General features: G+C 44.9%; 1 protein-coding gene across 1 annotated transcript in view; it reads right to left on the reverse strand.

Moving 5' to 3' along the window:
• Positions 1–708: 708 nt before the first annotated feature.
• The window catches only part of STAP1 (signal transducing adaptor family member 1), a 33,533-nt gene continuing 7,250 nt past the window's right edge, over positions 709–26,991 (reverse strand). The window contains exons 2-9 of the mRNA XM_019521846.1: positions 23,033–23,104; positions 20,072–20,185; positions 16,243–16,299; positions 14,896–15,068; positions 13,591–13,719; positions 10,253–10,322; positions 1,617–1,716; positions 709–821 (exon numbers count right to left, since the gene is read on the reverse strand). Of these exons, the coding sequence (XP_019377391.1) occupies positions 709–821; positions 1,617–1,716; positions 10,253–10,322; positions 13,591–13,719; positions 14,896–15,068; positions 16,243–16,299; positions 20,072–20,185; positions 23,033–23,104 (828 nt within the window). The remainder of the gene's footprint in view (positions 822–1,616; positions 1,717–10,252; positions 10,323–13,590; positions 13,720–14,895; positions 15,069–16,242; positions 16,300–20,071; positions 20,186–23,032; positions 23,105–26,991) is intronic.

Here is a 26,991-nt window from a genome sequence, read left to right on the forward strand (position 1 = left end):
AAAGGTAGTAAATAAGAAGCAGACATAATCTTTGGAGCCCAGGTCTCCCTTTCCCATGCGAGTGCCCTGACCATGACGGCAGAAGCATGCTCCTTATTTTCTGTATGCTACCTCAACTGTGCCATTTTTGATCCAAGAGAGCAGCTCAGCTTGCTAGGCCTATGCAGTTCTTCGTGTCTTTGAAGCGTGATGGAAAGAGTCAGTGACATTCAGACTAGTTTCTCACTCACCACAAATGGACAGATATCACATAGGCCACCTGACATGCTAGTCCCGTCACATGCCTAGGTCTAAACAAGAAAGCTAGAGGCAGACCATTGTGTTTCCTTCCTGACCCTGAGAGTCACTTCCCTCTCTTAACGATAGCAACTGCACCCTTGCCTCAAAATCAGTAACTAGTAAAATCTTCACAAGCATGTTTGACAATGAGAACATATCTGTAAGGTGCTGTGCTGCCTCTACCAGCCATCCTGAGAGATCCTCTTCAGAGAACAACATAATGTTGCTTTTGAGAGAAGATTGTGCAACCTGATCAATAGGGAGAGATGTTTCCTGTCATGCTACATTTGTACTGCCCCCTTATGTAATGCTTTCTTTACCAAAAGTCTTACTGCTGCTGGTCCTCAAATAAAACTTTCATGCTAAAAGAAGGCGTTGTTTCCTCACCATTTCCAGATATGGATATTCCTGCAGTAAATCCAAGATGCTTCAAAATGGTTCTGTGAATTTCACAGGATCAGGGCTTATATCCAGCTTCTCTTTTTCCTTACAGACAATAGCCTGGTACATCGCTGATGGAGTGTACTTTGAAGCTAGTGCTTCTGTAGGGGGGGAGGGGGGATGGAAAAAAGAGACAAGATTTTGTATTCTCCCTTTGCCTCAAACTCGCTTTCTTTGGAACAGCCTAGTCCCACTTTTCTTTCATTTGGGTCAACTCATCAGATACAAGATTTAAGTGGGGTGAGCAAAAACAAATCTTGCTGGGTGTGGGTGTTGCTTAATGTGGTATTTAAAATCACACAGCTCCATGGAAGACAAATATCTTAAATGCCCAGCACTAACTCTCTAGTGGGTTTTGCAGCTGCAGTGCTGACATGGCTGGGCAAAGATGAAGTATGTGTGCAGAAAATCAATGGTCACTTAAGTATGGCCACATTCAACTTCACATATTATTTTTAAACACATGCGACACACCTTTAGTGTTAGAGGCTGGGAGAGAATTTTGCTCAGGAGGCCTCTTCTCTGTCTACTGCAACATACTGCTTTGATCATGGTTTTCTCTCATCAGACTTTTCTTTGCTACCCTTGCATATACGCAATTTATTATTGTAAAAGACTTCCGATGCATAGAATTTTTCTCCTTGAAACTAGCTGCTCAGCCACCATAAGACTGCTCCAAAAGAAGCAGTAGTTTATAATTAGGAATGGTCATTGGTACTAGAAATGTAATGGGTGGTCAAAAAGCCAGAGCCTCTGGACAGCCCCTTACCACAAATGTACTGTGCTGATAAAACTGAATGCTGTTCTGTAACGCAGTTGCTGGCCCCTGTCTGACCACCTCTCAGTAAGATGGTTCCAGCAGAAGCAGTCCTTATGCTCAGCAATGAATGACCTACCCAATTTGTTGTCATAGGTGTGCATGACCAATGGCTTCAGGTTCCATCGTGTTTCCTTGACAAAGTAATTAATGACATCATGCAGGTTCTGGAACATCACCTAGGTAATTAAAAAGGCATGACAGAGATTATGGCAAGCTAAGTTTTCTGAAAGAGGGCTGCAGGTAGGTACCTCAAGATGTTGCCAAGTTCCTAGAACTGCATCTACCCCAAATGCAGCAGGCTGCAGCACCTCCCATCAAAGAAATGAAAATGAGAACAATCAGGAGCACCCAAATACCTGAAGAAGCACTTTGTGGTCTTTCCGAGTGGTAGGGGTGGCATGCTGTAGGCAGAGGCTCCCACAGTGCCCAGGGAGAGTGGAGACCTCCACCCTGTGCTGCAGCTCAGTTCTGCATCTCTGAACAAGCTAGCAAGGTGGGATTGCTTCCCAAATCCCTACTGCCTTTCTACAACTGCTCACTCTCTGCCTATGCAAAGTAAGACTGCTTGTAGCTCAGCCGGAAACAGGCCTGTGGTGTTCTTCAGCACCCTCGCAAATTAATTAAGGCTTGTAACTGCAATGCCAGTAAAGCAGTCTTTCTTGGGGCCCTCTGCTCCCCCACAGTCTAGCAAGGTTTACCCACAACATGCAGCTTTTCTAGGAAGGTTATAACAGAAGAAGCAAAATGGCTGAACCTCTCTAAGCTGGCCTGCAGCATGGTGTGAATGTGGTTATGCTGCTGTGGCCTTAGAGGTTGTGTGTACAGAGCATCACAGTGTGTTTCAACACAGGCTACCTGGTACAGTGAATGAGAGGGACAGCTATACATCAGTAACACCTCTCCTGTGAGGAACAAACCTTTCACCAGCCTGCTCCCAGTTAATACTGAGAAGAGGAAGTATGAGTCAATGCTCAAATCTGGTATGGTACTGGGAAGAGGAAGGAAAAGTAGAGGGTCCAATTTTATGAGGTTAGGCTATTGAAGAGCTGTGTTCTGTAGGTTGGGGTGGGATGACTAACCTCCTGGGACTTCCTGCTTTCCCATGAGCTGCTTCTGCTCAGGGTTAAACCAAGTGCCACATCTGGGATCCAAAAGGAATTTTACCCCACCGTCAGATTGGTGTGGACTGCGGGGGTGTTTGCCTTCCTATGTAGCAGAGAGGAATGGCCCCTTGGATCTCTCAAGCGTATTTCAACCATCCTTGCAATGGTGGAACACTGACAGCCTTGGGCCCCTGCTTTACCTGTGAAAATCTTGGTGTTCTTGGACAATGTGCTATGCAGTTGTGTGACAGGTTGATTGTGTAGTTTTAGAAATGGGTTAGACAAGCAGGCAGTTGGATTAGATTACCTTCTGAGGTCCCTCCCAGTTCTACTTTTCTATCGTTCTATGATTGATTCTATAATGGTGACATCCATAGGACCACGGGTGGATTTTTAGCCGTGGCAACTGTGGAGATCCATTTAATGTAAGGGGGCAAATATAGGGGCCCACGGTTGGATCTGGCCTGAAGAACTGGTTCATTCAGCTTCCCAGTAGTCTGAGGGGCTAGTGGAAGTTGACCACAGGCCTAGTGGGGTGTGGCCTGCCACAGGATTTGGGGTCCCTGGACCCAGTGCGCATGGCTCTCAGCAGTGGGGGAAGGGAGTGGGGGAGCAAGGGCTGTGTACAGCCCTCATTTGCCCTGTTGCCCAGCCCCTGCTGTTGGCCTCAGATTACTACTGCTGCCTATTCATGCTGTTGCCTGGATGCAAACGGGCACCATTGACCACAGATCCCTGGACTCAGTACAGCTTCCATACAGCCAGCCCAGGAGGGGCCCCAGGAGTTCAGATCCAGCCTGGGGTGAGTTTGACATCCATGACTTAAACTAATCCTGACAGCCAAAAAACTAGGGCAGTGCTGCATACGAATTCCCTCCAAATGAGTCAACTGACACCCTTCACCCCCCATTCTTTCAAACTACCTGAGGTTGAAAGGCCTAACACCCTACAGCAGGCAACCTTTTCTGCCTGTGGGCTGGAATGACCCACCTCAGGTCACGGGCAGATGAGCGAGTGCTGGGATCTGTCTGCAGGTGGCATTTCTTCCTGTGATCACAAAGGGAGAGTGGCTGCAGCCAAAGCCCCTCACCACCGAATGCTGCCAGAACCCTACATCTGGCGGCCTGTTGAATGGCTACATGGGTTGTAGGTTGCCAACCCTTGCCCTATAGTAGAAACCTCGTTTGAATGGCCACTTCGGGATCTAGCCTTTCCCTTGTAGCAAAATGGTGGGGAACTTAGCTGACAAGTTCTTAAGATGGACTTTACAGTAACACAGATAAAAAAAAGAGTAAAGTTGATATCAAGGCTGGCAATTCTTTTACAGGGGAACTGAAGTGCTTCAGAGGTCTTAGATTTTATATGCACAGTACTAGAGTGATGTTACAGCCATGATTGTCCAGGATTATGTAAGTGGCAAAGATACTTTTGGGGTGAGATTTTTATTGGACTAACCGCATGGTTGGAACAAAGCCAGCCAAGCTTTCAAATGCCATGAATTCTTCACCTGGTCAGACCTGATAAAGAATGCATGGCATTTGAAAGCTTGTATAACTTTATTCCAACCATGAAGTTGATCCAATAAGAGAGATCACCTCCACCCCATCAATCCTTGCTTCTCACATTTTATATACATGGCGGTTTGTTTTGAAAATAACTTTTGGGTCATACTTTTTAATTTAATGTTAACCATTTCTGGTAGTTTTTTCCTGTTTTCAACTGTCCTTGTAAGGTATAGTAAGGAGTGAAAGTTGAAGATCTCTGGCCACATCGCTTCTTATTCTGGTACAAAGTAGTAGCTTTTTTTTTTAATTTTTTTTTTTATTTTTACGTTTTCATTTTTTTCCTGTTCACTGGGTCTTCAGGATTCCTGTTTTTTCTCCTGGCCTGCTTCAATTCTATTATTAAATCTTGACTCACCGCTTCTAACCATGCCACTGATCTAGCAGCAGCTGCATCCCTTCCTCTCCCTCCATTTTTAAAAAAATAAAACAGATATAACTGGGCAGCTCTCCTCCCCACTGCAGTGGATGACTAACAGAGGCAGTGTTATGGTGGGTCCTGGGCAGCCACATTTGGGGGTCACCCAGGATCAAAAGAAGCAACCAACATCAGGGAGAGTGCAGAGTCTAAGTATAGGGGGTCAGGAAGCCAGAAGCTAAATCTGAGAACCTGAGTCACAGATCCAGAGGGTTGAGCAGCGCACAGAGTCGGGAGGGTAGCTTGGTCTGGTAATCGGTTCAAACCAGAGTTGGGTTAGGGAGCTAAAGGATCAGGCGAAACTCAGGGTTTGTGGGCAAGCCAGGTCAGCTAGCTAGAGAATCTATCGAAGAGCCAGTAGAGGCACAAGTTGTGGGCAAGGCAGCATGGGTACAAAATTGAGCCTTCTTGCCCAGACACTTCCTCTTCTTGGTCATGAGTTTTTATAGGAAGGGGTAAAGGGTCAGCTGACCCAGGCTGGACACTCTGGTTGCAAGAAATGGGTGGGTAGCTAGGCTTAGATAGTGGGTTCTGACTACCTACGCCTACCTTGGTTTTCTACCCTGGTTCTCAGCTAAGAAGGTGGCAGACTGGGATGAGTGGCTATGCTAGGTAAGTAGAGACCCCAGATTCAAGGCTGTGGCCTGATAGGCAGTAGTTTGAATGGTGTCTTCTGCTGATGACAGGGTTTTGCTTCCAGGACTGTCTTCACCATGCCCTAATTGAACACAACCCCTTTCCCCTTTTGATGACTCTGCACAGCTGGGCCACCCTGGGGACCCTGTTATATTTCAGTTACCTCCATTGTTACCTGCCTGGAAACCTCTATAGGTTTGCTATTTATGCTTGGGGTGTAGCTTTTAAAACAAAATTGTGAACCTAAAATCTGGGCCCTGTTTCAGGCCACTTGTCAAAGGGACATATCAAACTAGTACTGTTTAGTTTAACTGTCTTTCATATAACCTTCCCCTCTCCTTTCTGTTCTAAGTATCTATCCAAGATCAACAGTTCCCACATCCTGTTCCAGTTAATCTGGCAATACTCCATGTTGGACACCTCAGGAAAATGTAGCTTGGATTTCATAAGAGAATGAATTTGGAGGAGGTGGGTAACAAGGTGGAGTACCCTTTTAAGGTTTCTCTGGAACTCAGGACCAAACAGCCTAGGTGTAATAAAGGAGCTTCTTGCCCTGCCTTAGGCTGGGGATCTATATAAAGAGAAAAGAAGCTGGAGGGGGAACGTTTGGAAGTTCTTTTGGGTATGGCTAGTAATAGAGCTCTGCCTAATGTGGGTCCTAGAGTCTCTACAGTTTTGATTACTTGGATTCAAGGCCCTAAGGTAAGGGCATTATTATCTTGGATTGCTGTGCCTTCAGAAGAGTGAGGTCCCTGCTGGCTGGGGTTGGTTTGGAGGAGCTCTCCAATTGGGCAGGGCTTTTTGTTTGGTTTGGTTTCCTCCTTCATCAGATGCTTTACAGGATAGCACCTTGAGCATACAGGCAGGGCTAACAGGAGTGGTGATTTTCTGCTCTGAGCAAGGAAAGATGAAGAGAGCCTATCCAGACAACTAAGCAACCTGCAATTGTTGTTGAAAGCCAGAAGTAATTTCTTGAGTGGTTTGTTACCTATATCCTGCAAATCTAATAGCAGCATCTAAACATTATCTTGTAATACCATTAGAATGTTGGCAGTATACCCAGCCTCATTTTGTTTGCTAGTTAAAGTTTCTAAGGAGTAATGAAGAAACAGACATTTCAGAACTAGAAAGAAGAGAAGTCTGTGATGGACATAAAGTTAGATTGATTTAATTTAAGGTATTGATTTTAACAGATATTGTTAGATTGGTACCAAGGGCTACATGGACACATCCCCTTCAGTTTTCACTGGGTTTATTTCCATTTAGTTTATGCTTATTCCAAATTGACTTAACTGAAACCAGATAAAATCAATGCCCATACATTTTTTGCCCTGAGTTAACTGAACTGGTTTTAATTCACACTTGGGTAGTTTCAAAAAGGGATTGCGCAAATTCTTGGAGAAAAGGAGCATCAGTAGCTATTGAACATGAGTTAGGAGTACAGCTTCTGAATCAGAACTTCCTGGACCTTAAATACTGAAGGCTGCAAGTGGGAGACAAACACGGTGAAAACCCTGGTCATAGCCTTTTCATTCACAGAATCATAGAAAATGAGGGTTGGAAGGGATCTCAGGAGGTCAGCTAGTCCAACCCCTTGCTCAAAGCAGACCATCCCTAACTAGATCATCCCAGCCAAACTTTGTCTGCCCAGGTCTTAAAAACCTGCAAAGATACAGAATCCACAACTCTCTGGATAATCTGTTCCAGTGTTTTACTACCCTCCTAGGGAAAAAGTTTTTCCTAATATCTAACCTAAACTTCCCTTGCTGCAACTTAAGATAGTTGTAGTAGAGCTCTGTCATCTGCAACCACTGAGAACAGTCTAGTTCCATTATTGCTTTCTGCACCCACTTTCTGCCACTGTGTGACCCAGGCCTAATTGCCACTTTATGGGGCCATTGGGCCAAAAGCCCACCAAGTGAAACTAGAACCTCCCCTCAGGAAGGGAAGCTACTGGGAAAGTGGCAACTGATTCCTTGGGGCAACTAAAAACATAACAAAGGTAGGAGTGGAACTCAATGGTTCAAAACAAGTGCCCTGCATGGGAGCACCAAGCAGAGTACATTGGACAATGCCCACTGGCCCTCAAATGAGTCCAAGGAGGCGGTGGATACTGCCCAGTAAAACTCTGTCCAGAGATGTGAGTGGATGAGGGACAGGAAAGCGGCTCTGCAGTCCTTGGGAATCCTCCTAGCCAGAGCCTCCTTTCTGGTGAGACAGATGACTAACGTGGCTAGGCCCACTGGGTTTGATGTCATAGGCCTGGTGGAGCACTTTCTGAACTACCTGGTCTGCTACTTCCCCGACACCAGCAAAGGAAGCACTGTAGCCCCTTGGGCAGGGGCAGGGGTGGCTCAGGGCATGGCAAGGCGGAATGCAGGGTCTGTGCAGGGTCCCTCTCATGGCTGTTCAGGGTGTTGGGGGATGCTGCTTCAACCTCCTCTATGTCAGGACCACAGGGTGAGTCTGAGATTGTTTTTGGTAGGCTTTGGGAGGCATTGTAGTGGCACTGGTGCCCTCCTTAGAGCCCTGGAGAAGGGGCTCTTTCCCATCAGAGCTCACCAGAGTGAGCCCCAGGGCTCCATTCTCCCCCAGATGGTCAGATGGGGATGGCTCTGCTGCCAGACCCACCCCAGGGGTGGCTGAGGCCTGTGCTTCAGCACTTGCAGTGTTGGGGGGCAGGTCGAAGTCAGTAGAATGGTGAGGGGTCTCCTCTGTGGACTCCTCTCTGGGATGGCCTGGCTGTCCCGGATCTCTCTCCATGGAGTAGACTATTTTTTTTCCCCGGGGGTGGGGTGTGTGGCACAGCTCAAGGGGTGACAGGGATGGTTTTCTGGTTGGCCCCCTTCTTGGGAACTGAGGTCCCCTCAGCTCACAGAGGGCCTGGGTGCAGCAGCTGGAGTACCAAGGGTACCATTGGTGGGGGTGCCCATCTCTTTAGTGGGGGCCTGCATTGCCCCCTATTGTTGGCGTATTCCTGGTGCAGGTGCCCTGGTGCACAGCACCAGAAGCACCTCAGGTCCCCTACTGTATGGCATATCCTGATTAGGTAGGGACCCTTGGATGGGGACCCAAAGGGCCCCCTTGGTCTCTGCCCTGGCCCTGGCTGCCAGCTGGATCATTATTTGTTTGCAGAAGGAGCACACATGGAAGAGGCCCCGCACACCAGTGGGAGGGGAGTAACCAAGGAGATGAATCCTAGAAAGTTAGGGTTAGAAGAGAACTTAGGAGGTCACATCTAGTCCAACCCCCTGCTCAAAGCAGGACCATCCCCAACTAGATCATGAGCCAAGGCTTTATTTAGCTGGGTCTTAAAAACCTCCAAGGATGGAGAGTCCACACCCTCTCTGGATAATCTGTTCCAGTGTTTTACTACCCTCCTAGGGAGAAAGGTTTTTCTAATATCTAACTTAAACTTCCCTTGCTGGAACTTGAAACCATTGCTTCTTGCTCTGTCATCTGCCACCACTGAGAACAGTCTAGCTCCATCCTCTTTGGAACCACTTTTCAGGTAGTTGAAGGCTGCTATTAAATCCCCTCTGTCTCAGATTATCTAGATTAAATAAACCCACTTGCCTCAGTCTTTCCTCATGTCTCCCACTCATCATTTTTGTCGCTCTCCGCTGTACTCTCTCCAATTTGTCCCCAGGGTCTGGAGCTGGGGCAGGAGGGCCAAGACGGGAAGGTATAGGGAGACAGCGTGTAGGACTACTCTAGTCCCCAGCTCTTCCAGAGGCTCAAGGAGCTTACTCCTTACAGCAGGTCCCTTCTCCACTGCCTCCTGCATGGCAGCTTCAGTGGCAAGGAAGAAAACTCACTTGCTGTGGAATCTAGAGGCTGCCACAATCTTGGGGGCCACCACTACCCAAGCTAGTGTGAGTCTTCTTTCTCAGGCAGCCAACACCTCACCCTATGCTTGCAGTTGAGGGCAGCGAAGCCTGAGATGGAAGTGTCAGCAGTGGTGCAGAGCCCAGGCTCAGGAGCTGTGGGTTTCCGTAAAGCAGCCTGGGCATAGCTCTGGCTCCCTGGCTTGGAAGCCATGTTGACAGGACAAAGGATGGACTGAGCAAGTATAATGCTCCCTAATGCAGAGCACCTGGTCCCCTCAGTGCTGGTGATTTGGCCTTGGTGGACAGACCTTTGCCCTTTTCAGCTCCAGGTGTGGAAGAGGTTCCTAAGACCTTGCCCTTGGCCTGGGTCCCTTTGTGAGGGCCTGTGACCCCATCTAGGTGGGGCTAAGCCAGGGGGAGCCCCCTTAACTTGCTGGCTCTCCCCTGGTTCATTGCCATCCCTATGTTGGAGCCTGCTGGGGTTGCGTCACCCCCTGCCCCTCAAGGGGACTCCTGCCGTGCCATGGGGAAGGTGGGATGGGATGGTGTGGGAGGGGGAACTGTGGGCTCCCCCTCCTCTCGGCAGGGAGACTGAGGGGATCAGGAAGGCTCGGGCAGGCAACTCCTTTGGCTGCACTATGGGGTGGGGTGTGTTGTAATGGTGGGGGCTGGGGTTGGCATGTGCTGTGGCTGACCAGGCAGCTGGCATGGGTGGTAGCAGTGGAGAGGCCCCACTGGTGCTGTGGGGTCCCTTTGGGTTGCATATGGCAACTTGAGAACAAGGGCAGCAGGAGCCCTCTCCGGGAGGAGGGGGACAGAGCAGCGGGCTCCATGGAGGAGGGAGCTCAGCGTGCAGCTCCTGCCCGCTAGCGGGAGCCAGGGGAAGTGTTGGTGCCTATGTGACCACAGGTAACTGGGCATGATGAACCTATGGTCTGACCCATAAGTGGCAGTTCTTATGTTTTTAAGCTCTAAATGAAACTGTTGCAATTTAAGTAGAGGTGCAGGGAAGGCCAGAAAGTTCAGTTTTCAGGGTTGTCAGAGATGTTGATGTCCCTTCTTAGACAAATTCCCACCTCTTTTTTCTTCTTTTTTAGAGAATGAACTGAAATGTGGGATGGTCCCAGTTGCTTTAAAATCACCAACAAAAAATACCCACTAACCGGTCTTTCCAGTTGAATTTTGTAACCTGTTTCCAGCTTCACCACTTTGTAGTGCTTGATGCATGGAACCCTGAAACAAGAAGAGAGTCCATTATTAATATGCAGTCACTGAAATAAGTTGTGACTAGCTGCAGATCCCTCAATGAGGAGGCTAACCTGAAATCTAGTGAAGACATTCATTTGCTGCTGAGTTTCGACAGTACAATAGGAGTTTTCAGACTTTTTAAAGACTAGCTTCCTCTACACGTGAAGAGGAAATGGCTAAAAAGGTTTTCTTGTAATTTTATTGCTATTACAGCAAAGGCTGGAAAAGTGTTCAAAAAGTAGGGTTTTCATGCATGTGTCCTACTTTTAGGAATATCAAGAATGCCATCTTCTGTCTTTCTCAATTGTCGGTGGATGCTATTGATGAGAGGCTATTGATTGAAAGTACTCTTGACTAACTCAGAATCTTTGAGATTTCAGGCATTAGAAAGAAATTCCCCTTCAGTTCCCTCCTATAAGTCACTTAATAATAATAATAATAATAATAATAATAATAATAATAATAATGGTTGTTATTGTTGTTGTTGTTATTATTATGGTCCTCTTGATTTTAGTGGGAGCTCTGAGTAGCAAGGATTGAGAATAACTTAGGTCTTGGGCCTTGGTCCAACAAACCTACTTCTTGCTTTGATATTTCATAATGAATAAAAACTATGTAGTTTTGTGTTATGGGAATGTGATTGTTTCTATTTGAACTGGCAAAATGTCACTTGCAGACCAAGATCTGAAACGTTACACCACCCATTAACAAATACAGTGTCACAGTTCAGCAATCACGCTTTGTAGCTAATGCCTTGACAGATGCAGGCTTAGCCTTGCCTTGTCAAGTGCAAGCATCTATTTGCTTGATCAAGTGATGAACACATTAGAAAGCTGCAAACAGGGCAGTAAGCAGGAATCACAGGGCTGCTTGGACACAAAGTTGAAGCACAGCGCCAAAGCCTTGTCTTTGTTGGAGGATCTAACCCTGTTAAGAATCTTGGGATCTCTTCAGCTGGTTCATTAGCACCCAAAACCAGAAGTGATTCAAATGATTTACATAGGTCTAGGGGGGCTTTTAGCATGGTTAACCATTGGGTCATTTTGAATTGTTTTAGTACTAGCGTGAGTGATACTAAAATAGGTCAGGCAGCCCTCTCAGAATTGAACAGCATTGTTCTTCCACAAGTTTCCAGAATCAACAATTAATCAGGGTCTTGGGATTAGGCAGTCAGATGGCAGTGCAACTCAAACCATTTGTAGAATCGACCGGGTGTTCCAACAATTCACCACTAATTCAGAACATGTCTTGCTATGGCCAGCTAGTGATGGCCTAAAATGTCTGCTTGAGTGGGTTCCTGATTCACTTAGGAATAGTGCCATTCTCTAGTGCAATAGTGTCCAAATTTCTGGCCCACAGGGAGTGGCACAGGGTCAGTCTGTGAGCCAGATCCCACACAGGGATGGTGCATGGGAACAGTCCATGGGTGTGGCAGCATGCATTAGCTTGGCCCCACGCACAGCAGGTCAACTCCACACACCAGATCCAGCCATACACCACCCTCACCTGTGCACAGGATGCAGTTGTGTGCCAGCCTGACACTGTGTGTTGAATGCAGCCATGTGCTGGCCCAACCCCATGTGCCAGCCTAACCTCACCCTGGCATGATCTAGAGTGCAGGGCCATGTAATCTGGCCTTCAGAGCTCCCTATTGTCCAGAAATTTGGAAGCAGGGAAGTGGCAACACTGCCACTGCTTTTCTATTGCCAAATTTCTGGACCCACAGGAAGCCCCATGGGCTGGCTGATACAGCTTTGTGGGTTCCATTTGGCCCATGGGTCAGAGGTTGAGCCACACGAGTGCAGACCCTGCTGGAAGCACAGAGTGGAAGGTTGGTAGGCCAGTGATACCTGAGATGGACATGAAGGAGTGCTCATGGGCTTCTTGGTGCAGGTGGAAAAAGAAAACTCTACAAAGAGCAACAGGGCCCATGGAGAATGGTGCCTATCGGAGTCTTTTCCTTTGACTATTGGCCAAAATACTATATCCTACAAAGTGCTCCAGAATACTATTGGCCAAAATACTATATCCTACAAAGAGAGCCATTAGACACTGGACCCAAAGTCCTACTTTACTACTAATTATCACTGGTAGGGAGGCCCAAGGCTGTTTTGAACCAGACCAAAGAAGGGGTCACAGATAACTTTTATCCACTCCCAGCTCTGTCAGGGACTTTTCCAAGCACTAGCCAGTGCCCTCCCCATGGCTCTTCTTGGATTCATGGACTTCATGCATGGCTGCTCATCCTAGTCTGTCACCTCCTCAGTAGCACATTGGGGCAGACACAGGCGGCCATAACCCTCCATCTGGGCCTAAGCACATGCCCATTTTCTGCCACCAATTGTCAGCCAGGGTCAGCTGATCCTTCACCCCTTCTAATATAAGCCCCTGGCCTGGAATAGGAAGTGTTTGGGCAACAAGGCTCAACCTTGTACCTAGGCTTCTGCACCCTTGTCTTGTGGTACTACTGGCTCTCGGACGGGTTCTCTGATTCCTGACCTGGCTTGCCCAGAGACCCTGAGTCTGGCCTGACCCTTTGGCTCTCTGACCTGACTCTTGTTTGATCTCCTGCATATCTGACCTGAAGCCTTCTGACCCCACATTCTGCCCAGACCTCTGGCTTGGTTTCATGGACTGATCTCCTGGCTTATGGATTCCTGGCTTTCCTACACTGAGACTCTGCACACTTCAGACCTGGCTGCCCACAGCCCAGCATGACACCTGAAGGCCCAAGACTTTACGCTGTGGGTTTTTGTTGCTTCCTGTTTTGAAACTTATTGAAAAGTAGCAATATTTGGCGGGGGGAGGAAGGGAAAGGGCAGGTGTCAATTTGGGTTGTTTTTTTTTAACTGCAGCCTTGATCTCTTCTAGCTCTCTATCTTCTCTAATTTATTTTAATTTTTACATATGGACCAATATTGTGTTCTATGTTAAGGTAATTGCCTATAGCTTAAAATGTCTCAAGTTGCCATGAAAATAGTGTAGGACAAGTTAGGGACAAGCCAAAAGTACTTTGCCCCATCAGCTCAGCTGTTTGACTCTTCTTTCATCCTTTCATCCCATTGATTCTCTCCTCCTCCTCCTAAAAGACAATCAAGTCAAACCCATATTAGTTGCTAAACCTGTTACTCCCAAGTTAGTCTGCCAGGCAGGGATGAGCTCAACTTGCGATTCCCCAGGAATTCCAAATGAAGCTGTATCATGCAGCACGTGCCAGCTCAGAACTATGTAATCTTTTGTAGAGTGAACTTACTCTGTTAAATATCTGATGGAGATTGAGTAATTCTTGCTGTCACTACCAGGCCTCAGGATCAAATTCCCCAAAGAAGGATTCTTCTCTAATAATTCAATGGCTTCTTGCCGGGATACTTCATAGTAACACCTGCAAAAAAGGAGGATAGGAGACCATCATCCTGCACTGTGCAGAGCAGGGCTCCATGAGGGCTACTCCTGACTCATGGGATTTTCCCTCTGTCTGTTGGCTAGGCCTGAATAACTTGTGTTAGGTGTTCAAGGCTGCTGTTTTCCTTTGTCACCACAGAACATGTTGCATTTGAAAGCAGCATTTTTTACGGAGCAGTAGTGTGACTGCATAACTTGCAGTACCAATGCTTTGTTCCTTCTAGACAGTGACAAAGTAAACAGTGCTCAGGCACAATTCAGATAGGTGGCTGGATAATGAATAAGCCCATCCTATTCCCATGTGGAAAATAGTCACGTATTCAAAGTGGGAAAAACAGTAAACTGAGACAACTTGGAGTATTAGAGCATCCATTGCCAGTGAATGTATTATAATTTGGCAAGATGGATGATGAACAAATGTGTGGCTTGCAGGGTGGAGGGAGTGAAGGACTTTCCCAGAAAAGCAGCTTAGGGTGAATTTATGCTTTTTCCAAAAAAATACACTGAAACAGTAATTGCAAAAATCTCTTGGTACAGGAGAGGAATCAGACTATTGCCGTACCCATCATAAGGTAAGTACAGGCTGCAATACCAGAACTCTGTATGGCAGGGCCCAAGTAATTACTGATTTGGGGGGGAAAGGAAGGGGGAGAGAGACCAAAATTGAAGCCCAATATTCAAACTCCGGTGACTGGAACCCAAGCCTGATTCCAGAGCAGGACTTTGCAAATGCTCCTATCTTTAGTGGACTAAATCTCAGACCTAATTAACCTCATGCAAAATCTGGTTTCAGACATTTGCCCATGGCCATGAAAGATCCTCTCCAACACAATACCCACATCTTATCAATAGTTGCTCTTTGGAAGAGGACAAATTAGTTCCTGAAATCACAAGAGTGTGAAATTTGTATTTTCTAATATTGGCTCTACCAACCAAAGGAGACATGGATAATACAACAGTCCTTGGAGGAACAAATAATACATGAAGTCCCATAATGGTCATGTTAAAGTGAAATTTGGGCCACCGAATATACAATGATTATGTGATTATTTTTTGCTGACAACTATTTTTATAGGAAAATTATAGTGCTCTTTTTTTGAAAAAAGGGGTGGGGGAACTCTGAGATTCAGATTATTATAGGTTAGTCTGGACTTACTCAGGTATAGAGTTCATCATGTTAGTATAGTTTCCATTATGTGGTTTCTCGTTGCTTAGAGATGCACTAGATAACTGTTCACTTGTTGCCCTTCTTTTCTTTTCTTTCTCCAGTACTTCATTCATCCTAGTTTGTTGGCCAGGTAGCAATGACGCGCACACTGGGACTGACAGCTATGATTTGACACAAAATAAGGTTGTAGAAGAAATGGTGTGAGTGGAATAAACGTGCGAGCACCAACAACACCCTCTAAAGAAATACCACTGCTTTACAGAAGTCTTTTTTTCATTTGCTGGATTTAGCAGGCGAGCTCTAGCTGGCCATCTGAAATGTCTAGGGTCCAGTCCTGGCTTTGTGGTGGGGAAGGAGTGGGGAGGGTTAATCCAAGTGATTTTTGGTAAGCAAATATAAATGTTTGTGCCCTGACATCCTGAGAGTGCTGAACCCTTGGGGTTCCATTCATAGACTGACTTCACTGGGACCTGTGAAGTATGAAAGTTCACCTCTTATTCGGTCTGGGAAAGAAGCAGGTACTGCCTAAGCTAAACACTAGATAAGATAATGGCTTGTGTTTGGTTTAGGCTGTTCCTGCTTCTTTCCCAGCTGTACAGTTGAGCCTATAAAAATAGTACAAAGACAGCTTTGCTTCTTGCACTTTTAATGGCTACTATACCCACAACTTTACACCCTTCTATCTAAAATCAACTTTTAAATCAGTTTTCTTACATATATCCACACAGGCATTTGTATTGGCTTACGTTTACAACCGTCTTACATCAACATACCTTAATTCACTAGCTTGGTCACTTAACTACATTCTGCTATAAGCCAATTGTGAACACACAAACTGGTGCAAACCTGACATTAAAAAAGCAGATTTCTTCAGCAGTTTGGGGTAGGTTTCTAAGGCAGCCAGGTTTCCTTCAGACAGTGGACCAAGATAGGAACGTAAGCTCACTCTCTAACTTAATGCAAAGGTGTAGAGATGCGTCAGGCAGATAGGCAGAGGCCTTCATTGCTTATGTAGGTTGCATTCTTCCCCACTAAGATAGACTCCATGTTTGTTACAACAATCTATGCTGGCTCAGTTTGAACTGTGTTTAGCATAGACAGAAATCTTGAGGGCAGGGCTTTGTCAGTCACTCAGAAAAGTCTGATACAGTGCACTCAAAGAAAATCTTGTATGGATAAATAACTTTTTTGGCATGCAGTTGGTGAATAGCTGAATAAGCTTAGAACAAAGGAACTATCAGATGCTCTTGAACTGTTATTGACACAAAGAGGGCAACAGGCATGCTGTAATGGTGCCAGAGACAACTGAGAAGCAGAAACAACCAACTGCCCTACCTTTGTGGCTGTGAGAATAAAGCCTTTCCACTCCTCCCCATTTTCATAGTCTTCTACCTGAGAAGGGGAAAAAAAAAGTGACAATGTAGAAGTGAAAGCAGATCAAAACTTACTTCCAATTTCTCCCAGGTCCTTCTCCATCAATTCCTTATGAAGTGTGTACTTGCCAGTAGGCCTAAACAAAACTTTTCAAATGACACCAAGTAAAACCCATCCATTGCAGGCTTCTGTACTGCAGACACTCTTATATACTGCCTTTCTGCACTGAATGTCCACAATCTGCCCTCTCTGACATCCTTCCCTGAACTCACTTCTGAACTCAAGTACAAGATACAGGATGCCATAGTGTCTACTTTCTTTTGGAATGAAGATGAAAGAAACTGCATGCAATCACTCAAATAATGTGAAGAAGGAGCCTACAGGAAAAGCAGAAACCACTGATGCCCCTTCCCTGCTGCATACCAGTGAGGCACATGGCTTCACCTGCCCCACATCCTGGGAGATGCACCAGAAGAAGAGGCAATTCATGCCACGTTATGCGTACTGCAGCAGGTCTGTGCCCTGGGAACAGTAAAGCCAACATTGACGCTGCTGTCCAACAGGTCCCTGTAGGACAGGACAGCCTGGTTGTCCACATGGTTACAAATACAATGAAGACTTTGCTTTAGCTGTGCTCCTTTTAATTATTATGAAGTGAAACTACAACCTGTTTTCCCTGGGAGAATGTGTATTTGGACCCAAAGGAAAAAGAGATGGGTAGTGCTTCATTCTTGTGTTTTTCTTTAAACATCAGGCAGATTCTAAACCACCTTTCATAAAGGAAGAATTAATGCAGCCCAGTGACCAACTCTTCCCCTGGGCTACAAAAGCATTCTCCGTGCTTACAAAAATCCTGGACACAGAGAGTCTGAGTTCTGCACATCCAACTCCTTGACTGGCAAACCATAAGTGCAAGAGAAAGATGAGTGTAGGTTTGGTTACAGACATGGAAGGAATGTTGTATGTACTGCTCTCCTGTACCCTTCAGAGGAAGAGCAAAAGCAATCTAGACCCTGTTTTCCATCTCCCTTCTTCCCCAACCCAGCCCACCACAAGGCACCCACTGCCCTCTCCTTATTGCTTATTCCTATTTTAAAAGCAAACACCCACAAAACCTGATTTGTTGCCACCTTTTTCAAGCCCAGGATTCTGGGCATGGAGAGAGCACTGCATTCATTGCTGCACCTTGCAGCTGTTCTGAGCCTGGATAAGCAATGATACATCTAGAGCTGCAGGGTCATGTCAAGGGAGTTGATGTAGACATTTTGTTTGGCTTCAGTCCTGGTTAGTCCCCCTGATGCCCCCTCCCATTTTTCTACCTTTTACAAAATAACCAAAGGCCCATGACAAAATTTAAGCCCTTCTGGGATGGTGGGGATGGGGGAAATGGAAGGGGGTGTCTACATGGCACACATTTGTGTAGCGATACTCTGTATTACCTGTGAACATGCTAGGTGGTATATGGGCAATGCAGTGCTGTGCAGGCACTCTGAGCCAATGTGGCATGCACTAGATCTGGAAGCAGAATAGCTGCGTGAGTTTCTCAGCAGAGCTAGTCAGCCTGGGTGTACCACTACCCACCTGCCATGCCACTCACTCTCACCAGTTAACTGCCACTTCCCTTCTCTTGTATGCCTGTCCTTCTGATCTTCTTCACTTTAAGTGTGTGGGAGAGAGAGAGGACAGGAATGTGAGCAGTGGATGGGGAGCAGAGTGAGGTTCCCAAGGTGGTTCTGTGTCACCCACTTGCTGTGTGATTGTAGGGCAAGTTACTTCCCCGCTCTCCCTCTGTTTCACCTACCACCGTTCTCCATTTGTGCAGTGCAGGACAGGGACTGCCTCTCCATATGCATGTGTATACTGTGCTGATTACAACAGGGCCTGCTCTCAGGAGAGGCCTCTAGATGCTACTGGAATGCTAGTAAGTGAGGGGAAGGAAGGGTAGCATGAGGAAGAAGAGCCCACTGACCTGTTGTCACTGGCCAGGGATGCAGTAAGGGATAAAGTGGAAGCCCATGTGTGAAAAGAGCCCCTGCACCCCCTTCCTCCATATGCCTGGGAGTCAGAAGGGAGGCCTGTAAGCCCTGCTCTCCATGACTAGGAATCCTTCATATTTGTTCAGCCTGAGTAAGAGAAGACTGAAGGGTGACCTACAAATATATCAGGGGGGAACACCAAGATCTAGGGGAGAAATTCCTCAGAGAGGCACCCCTTGGGAGAACGAGGTCCTGTGGACACAAGCTAGTTGGAGGAAAATTTAGGCTGGACATAAGGAAAAACTTTTTTTCTGTAAGGGTATCTAGAACCCGGAACACACTCCCAGCAGAAGTGGTGCAGCCACCATCCTGGAGGTGTTCAAGAGGAGGCTGGACAGGCACTTCATTGAGCTTTTTTGAACCCAATCACCTCCTGCTCATGGCAAGGGACCAGACTTGATGATCTTACAGGTCCCTTCCGGTCTTTCTATTCTATGATTCCATGTTCTCATTTGTCTGCTGAAATAAAGCTACAGCAGTGCTTTGGGGACCAGTCAAGACACTTCCTAAAAATAGGTCCTGAATGAAGAATGGAGATATATCAATGCTTGGTATGTAGAAACAGACTTTACTCATTGTAGTAAAGCAGTGGAGCAATGAAAATAAATATTATGAAGTGAAGCAACAGCCTCAGTACTGGAGAGAATAGTACCACCTTACACTTCTCCTATGACATTTCTCTCAGTGAAAGATGCTCAAGGCAGGATCATCCCTGCCCAGGCCATCTCATCCAAGTGTTTGAAGCTCAGGCTAAAGTCTTGAAAACTTCCAAGGAAGGAGATTCCATGACATGCCCCAAGTAATCTGGGACTAGTCTGTTGTCCTCCTCATAGCCACTCTTCAGGTATTTGAAGACTGTTATCAAATCCCTCTTCCACCTTCTCTTCTCCAGATGAAATAATCATAGTTCTTCAACCCTTTTCCTGTAAGTCATATTTTCTAGATTTCTAATAATTTTTTTTACCTTCTGCCGAACTTTTTCTAATTGGTTCATATCTTTCTTGAATTGTGGTGCCCTAAATGGGACAAAATACTCCAGGTGAAATGTCACCATTGCCAAATAGAACAGGTGAATCACTTCTCAAATTGCAAGTGAAGCTCCTGTTAATACAGCCCAAGATGCTATTGGCTTTTTTTTTGTCCCAAGAGCATCCTTATGGTCCACTAGAAACCCCAGGTCATTTTCTGCAGTACTGCAGCTTAGCCTTTCATTTTTGTGCATATAATTGTTCCATTCTAAGTGCATTGTACCTATCCTTACTGATTTTTCTTTGATTAATAATAATTGACCTTATTCTCCTACTGAAGAAGTTTTTAATATGCTACATCTTTGCGGGTGTCAGTAGAGATGTTAAAGTGTGAGATCGTGATCCAGTTCAGCATCTTGTTTACCTTTCATTTTATGCACTTTTGTTATATCCAAGAAAAAACAAAAATCTTCGCTTCTGGCATGTTTTTCAATTGCCTTTCCATGCAAGAAAATGAGACACACCGTGTAAAATGTAGCCAGATGGAAGCTTCCACTCTTACTGGAATACAGTTTAGGTTCCGTTCTGCAGGCCTGAGTTCCTTCGCACAAATTAGAATGCTTCCAAAATTCCCCTCTTGGTCCCCAAAGGGCAGTGGATAGCACTTACTTTGGAAAATATTAGCAGAGAGCAGTGGCTGGGTGATGGTGGGGTGATTGGAGCAGTCTGTCAAACACTGAAAAGGTGCACACATAACAACTTTACAATTTGACTCTGTTGACTCACCTTCATCTCTATTTCCTCATTTGACAGCGTCAAGATGAATTGGGCATAACATCTGTTTTCTGGACTAATGTTAGTTACTGAAGTCAAATTCATTAGATCTAGTTTTTCAAAATACTAAGGGGGGGAAAAAGAAATAACACATAATTATGACATCCACTGTAAAAAACAAAACAAAACTGTAACACCAGCTGTTCCCCAAAGAAGTGACTTGACACAGAAAGGAAAAACATAGGGACAAAACAGTCTCATTTCTTAGAGAGAGCTTCTTTCATCTTTAGGAAGCATTGTATGCAAACTGCACCTTCCCACTGTTTATTCTGTTTGCTTTAGTTTACATCACTGGAAATTTCCTACGTAAATTGTCACAGTCTATACATGTGCGTCAATTACAGCACATTAAATTAGTCTAAGATGTCATTTGCTAGTACCAATACATATAGATACTAGAAAAACAGTGCATTAACTAATGTGCAGGAGTGCAAGTGTAGACATTGACTGGAAGCAATTTGGGGATTGAGACCTGTCCTGATCTCTGAGAGGTGGGGAAAGCTGTCCTGGCTCAAGCAAACTGCCTCCCAGCCATGTGGAGATTGGGGCTGGCTTCCACCAGAGCCAGGACAGCTCCCCCAGTCCCATGAAGATTGGGACCAAACCCTGTGGCCCCTGCCAGCCAAGGGTTGGCACCTGGGGGAGCCTGGAGCTTCCCCTGGCTGCTGCAGGGGGCAGAGCAGGGCGTGAGTAGCTCTGACTGAACTGCTTCTGATGGGCATGCGTTCAGATGCATGTCTGGGAATGCTTTAATGAGCCAGAATTTTCTGCACAGAAAGTTCACGTCTTTAATTGTATGTGAAGATGCACCCAGAGTGTAGCAGATAAATCCACTGCATACCTATCACTCAAAGGTCATTATGCTCAAGAAAAAAATCAAGCTGGTTGCTGACCCAATACTAGAATTTAGAGCTGGTGCATTTGGCTGTGCTATTTTACTGACTCACCCTGGCAGCCAGATCAGGTAGGTCCCACTAGCTGTAGGACAGTCAAAACCTGAAAGGCGTTGTGAGGAAGGAGGAAGGGAAAAGGACAGGTGGAGAGGTGCTACAATGGAGAAACCTGAGGAACAGCTGATGCAAAAGAGAGCTCAGGTTATAATGTATGGTCTGGTCTTGCAAATAAATGCATATTGTAAGTGTGTTTGAGATTGCCTAATACAAAGTGTTTAATAAGTGTTTTCAGTGTTGTCTAGGAATTATTACTTTCAGGACAGGGTCCAAGAACTTTAGCCTGAGGTCCCCTTACCAGATCCCCCCTTCCTCTCAGGTGCTATTGCTGATGGGAGAGTTTTCCAGAAAGACATCTAGCTGCCTGGAGACCATTACATTACCAGTATATTAGCCACAGTGCAGAGATAATATTCTCCCCTCACCTTGCCTGTCCCCAGGTTCCCTCTACATACTTACAAGAATATTAAAGTCACAATTGAAACGACAAAGTAAATATTAGACAGCCAGGAAATATGGGATTAAGGTGATACTTCCTGTATAGAGACCTAAGCAACTTCAGTTACAACCTCTATATGCAAAACAGATTACTTAAATATGCCCTCTGGAATTTAAATACAAAGTTTACTTATTATGGTTGGCTTTTGAGTCCTAAGAAGATGTCTGTGATGATTCATGCATGGGCTTGCAGGGGAAAACTATAAAGGGTGAAAATTATCACTATCATAGTCCCTCTTTTTACACATCTTGTACAGTGAAACATGTGGGAGATGTTGCAGAAATGTACAGCTGGAGGGTTTTGATTCTTCCAAGTATTTATCTGGGAACTGCTGGCTTAATACAGACTCTTGGTGGTTGTAAAACACAGTCTTTACTGTCATGTTCATTGAACAAAGTTGTTGCTGGCAAGACTGCAGTAGTTTTGCTAACCACTGCAGCTTGAAATTTTTGATTTAAGAGCTAAGTTGTGATGTTGTTGTAAACTATGCTCTTAGGATTACCTAGAGCAATAAGCCTTTTACATCTTTCACTGAAATGAGCATAAATCAAGCATTACTTTAGTGAAGTCAAGGAGCCACAACAATATATTCTAGTCACATGGGAGAGAATAATCAGGCCCTTTAGAAAATGGTTTTAAGGAAAAAAATACATCCCTATGCACACTGCTCTGAAAAACTGTGGTGGGGCCTTCAACTGTGATTGTGAGCTTGGTTTCAAATATAGTTCAAGCAAGATAAGCTGTGTTTGTTCAGGGTATGAAATAATTCTTGTTTACTGGTACTCATTTTTGATCTGCAGATATTTTGTGTTAGGAAGGCATAAACTTGGCACTGGAGTAGAATTTCTTGCTTTTCTGTCAAAGAGCCTGTACAGAAGATAAGGAGGATATACATGTTGTATGTATCATAATAATAGCATCTTTCAACCAGCATTTTCCCCCACTATTTTGAAAACCATGTCTAGATTAACAGCTGCTTCTCAACTGTACAATGAAGGAGGGAATGTTCAGCCAAGGATATCTGGATAACCCCTCTGCTTTTAAGTGCTGTGAACAAGATGATCTTTAATGTCCGTTAAAAATGCCCAGTGGGTCCTAGTGGATTGACTACTAGATGGGCTTAGGAGATCTGGGTTCTATTCTTGCTTCTGGGCTTCGTGGGTGACCTTGAAGAAGATACTCCACCTACCTGTGCTGCAGCTCCAGATAGATCTCATCCCTAGAGCAAATGCTCAGTGTAGCCTGAATGACTGTGGTGAGGAAGAACTTTCTGTATCATTATTTTACTTCCCATGACTTCACCAGGCATTTTGGTTTCTGGGCTTGCTTCCTGCTCTCTGGGTTTCCAAAGTGTGGGAGGATGGGACTGAGAGATGCAGTTGTCACATGCGTGCTTTCTTGCTTGATGATAAGTACTAACAAAATTGCTCAAATATCTTCACATTAGCCCATAGTGCTACTCACCATTGTGGTTTTCTTATCATTATAGAAGAAAAGTGTGGTTCCTCTGAGTTCTGTCCAGTGATGTTTAAATTCCTGTTGGGTATGAAGAGAGAGTGTCAGTTCTGTGGAAGCTGACAAGATTATCCAGTCAAAAAGTGCCAGTGAATGAAGGACTTCAGAAAAATATCGAAACCTGGACAGTTTTACTTCAGCACGGGATAGCTCTGGAGCAGTCCAAGATCTTCTGCTGACAATGCCTCACAAGTGGAAAAGGTCTATGAAATTAGTCCTTATTCAAAGTCAGGACTTCATGTCAGCAGACCCATGGCCCCTTGCTTTATTTTTGGACAGTGTAGCTCTGCTGGCTTCAGTAGAGCTCTGCCAGTTTAAAACTGGCGTAACAAAGCCATGAGCCATGTCCATTATCTTGATTTTGGTACCTGATACTGTTGATACTGGTAATCACAACACTAACAACACCTCCAGACTGCTTAGTAACTTGCTAGTATTTTCTAATGTTTTTGTTTCATAGTTAAAACAAGTGAATTCCACAAAATAAAGAAGAAACTATTAAAATAGTTCATATTTTATATTGCTAACTCTAAATTATATAATGGTAGGACTCCATACTAAGGACAGATAGGAGAAAAACAGGAGGTTTTGGCCCTGTAGGGCAAAGGTACATCAACAAACATGCAGAATTTCCTCTCTTGTCATCTGAAGACAGGTTCTTTGTGCCTGAACGTTTGTTTAACATCTCTCCCAACTGCTCCAAATAAAAGATATCAACAATCCCCCCCGCTTCTTGTATATTTCCTGGACTGTCATGGCTACAACAATATTTTCCCATCGAGTCAGTCTGATTTCTGTTTTTAACCAGTTAGGGAGCTGCCCCAAAATAAAAATGTATTGTTTATCACATAGAAAGTATATGGGTACGTTTCTGCATTTATGCCATTATTTTCATTATAAAATTAGAACCCTTGTGTCTTCCACTATCGACTGGGACAGTGAATGATGATGAGTTTTTTTTCTCAGATAAAACCATAACAACTAATTTCATTCAGTGTTTTAGGTAGCAAATGTCTGTCTAGACATGCTCTGAAGGCACAAACAGGCCAATGTTGTATTAAAATGTGTGTTTAAACACAGGTGGTAGTTTTGTTTCTAAGCACCTAGGTGAGGTCTGATTTATAGACAGTGTGGAGCACCCACTGGTGCTTCTTGATATCAGTGGAAGATCTGGATCAAGAACTCAGGTGGCTGAACAGACATTAAACATTGATGTCCCTGCTGACACGGGCCAAAACAAAGTTAGCTGAGGGCAAACAGATGTGGAGATGGAACCCTCTGCTTCCAGTCATCATTTTTTTTTAACTGTCTAATCCTGAAAAGATTTATTTTGACCCTGATAGTTTGTTCACATGGGGAACATGCTGATATTAATTCCATGCCCTGACACTAAGGATATTCTGACCTTATTCTACACTTTTTCATTTAGAATGACAGTTTATGTACTTCGTATTTAGATAATGCATGATAAAGATGAGATGAGTTTTCTTGAAGTGATTGATACCTTCCTGTACATCATGGTACAATTGGGGGTGATTTAGTGCTCACATCTCCCAACTATTGATAGTAATGTCACATTTTTTTCAGATTGGCCTTCACAGTGTCCTTGAATATCTTTTGCTCACATCTACAGTGGTGAGCATCAGTCATTTGGGAGTATAGGACCGGTTTTAGGAGCCAGTTGTCAGGCGCCCATGTAACATGTCTTGTCCATGGAGTTGGCGGTCATATAAATATAGCTTCAATGCTGGTAGAGTTTACTTGAAACAGAATACTAGCATCTGTTCTTCCAACTGAAATAGAGGATTTTCTGAAAACATCACTGATGGTAACTTTCAAACCTTTCAGGTGTTTCTCATATGTTGTCTGGGTTTTGTACCCATACAACAGCATAGGAACAATGGCAGCATTGTAAACAAGAAGTTTGGTATGGGTCCTGATGTCATAATCATTTAACATGATTTTGGAGATGTCCAAAGGTGGTACTGGTAGATTTTATCTGATGTTAAATATCATCATCTATATTTACTTTTTGGAAGAGGCAGCTACCCAGGTATGGGAAATGCTCAATATTCTCCAAAGATTCTCCTTAATTGTAAGCAGCTTCTTGGGTTGGGGTTGGTAAGGTATTTTGGTTTTCTTGAACCAATCAGGAGTGACCTGGAGCTCTTCATTTGAGTGGGCATACACAACACAATGACCAGTATATTGAAGATCAGTAATGGAAGTGTTGGTTATTTTGGATTGGGAACATAACCAGTTAATATTAAAGAGATCCCTGTCTGTCAGTACTGGATGCTGACTCCAGATAGAAGCTTATCAGCAATGATATACAGAATAGCTGCAATAAAGACGAAAAAAAATGTTGATGCAATTACAAATCCTTGCTTGACTCCAGTTCTAATAATAGACGACTCTGTTTCTGAGCCATTGCTTAGGACAGCTGCTGTCATGTCATCATAAAGAAATCTGGTGATGGTAACAAATTTTAACAGGCATCTTTTTGTACATTCACTGACATGCATGCTGAAGAAGGGCATAATTTGCTTAACTTTGGGACCAGCATTGTGTTACAATTTGTTGCCCATTGCTTCCATTAAAATGAACATCAGTTATCTGCATGCCACCTAAATGCAGAAACCACAGTACACAGCATCTTTCAGCCCCAGTATCTACTTTATAACATAATTGTACTCTGGATAAATGCACAAAAATGATGAAGGTGAAGCAGCTGTTAAGAGAGTGCTATTAGAAACCCTGAAAATGAGAGCAGTTAGTCTATTTTAAAACCACTAATACCACAGCACTGACCGTGCTGTAAATTTAATGAGTACTATTTGGATAACTTATGCATAGGCTTGTTTTTCTAAACTTAATCTGAGTGCATTGCATAGTCTTTGGGGCAAGGGCTCTATAGCAGGGAGCTTGGTGCTCCTACTATTTTAAAGGAAGGCAGGCTGCAGGAAAACCAGGCTGTATGGATCTCAGAGGCAAAACCAGCAACAGCTGAGAAGGAGGAACAGTAAGCAAGGGGGAGGAGACAGGAAAAACAAGAGAGTTAGAAAGGCTGGGGGAAAAACAGTAGGCCATGTAACAGCTCTACAAGAAACTGATATAATAAAGACACTGTTTATATTAAGTAGGGAGCTGTTCCTTGATTACCCATACAGGGTCACATGAAACAGCAGGTAAAGCAGAGGGCAATCAGGGGAGCCACATGACCCCAAAAGAGGTTGGCTTGCAGGATATAAAACCAGGGCTTGAGCTGGACAGGCAATCTAGCCCTGGAAGCCATGGAAGGAAGAGTTCCTGAGCAGGTTACAGGGGGAATCTCCAATAAAGTATCTAAGCTGCTTGGGGAAAGACAGCCTTAGGGCTGGGGAAGCACCAGTGGTTTAGGAATTGAGACTATAGGGGTGGTAGAGGTTATAGCTGTGCGAAGCTTCAGTCCCTGATTCAATTCAGCAGACAGTCAGCCCAATTCGGTGGCCAAATTTCTGAATCCAAATCAAATCAGAGGACCCTTTAATCCCTCCAAATCGAATGGGAACCCTCCACCCTTGTGCATGGTGAGGCCACAGCTGGAGTACTGTGTCCAGTTTTGGGCTCCACAATTCAAAAAGGATGTGGAGAAGCTTGAGAGAGTCCAGAGAAGAGCCATGCGCATGATCAGAGGTCAGGAAAACAGACCTTATGACAACAGGCTGAGAGCCATGGGGCTCTTTAGCCTGGAAAAGCGCAGGCTCAGGGGTGATCTGATGGCCACCTATAAGTTTATCAGGGGTGACCACCAGTATCTGGGGGAACGTTTGTTCACCAGAGCGCCCTAAGGGATGACGAGGTTGAACAGTCATAAATTACTGCGAGACCGTTTCAGGCTGGACATAAGGAAGAATTTCTTTACTGTC

This window comes from Gavialis gangeticus, unplaced genomic scaffold (assembly GCF_001723915.1).
Source record: "Gavialis gangeticus isolate Ggan-Ray unplaced genomic scaffold, GavGan_comp1, whole genome shotgun sequence".
NCBI classification, from domain to species: Eukaryota; Metazoa; Chordata; order Crocodylia; family Gavialidae; genus Gavialis; species Gavialis gangeticus.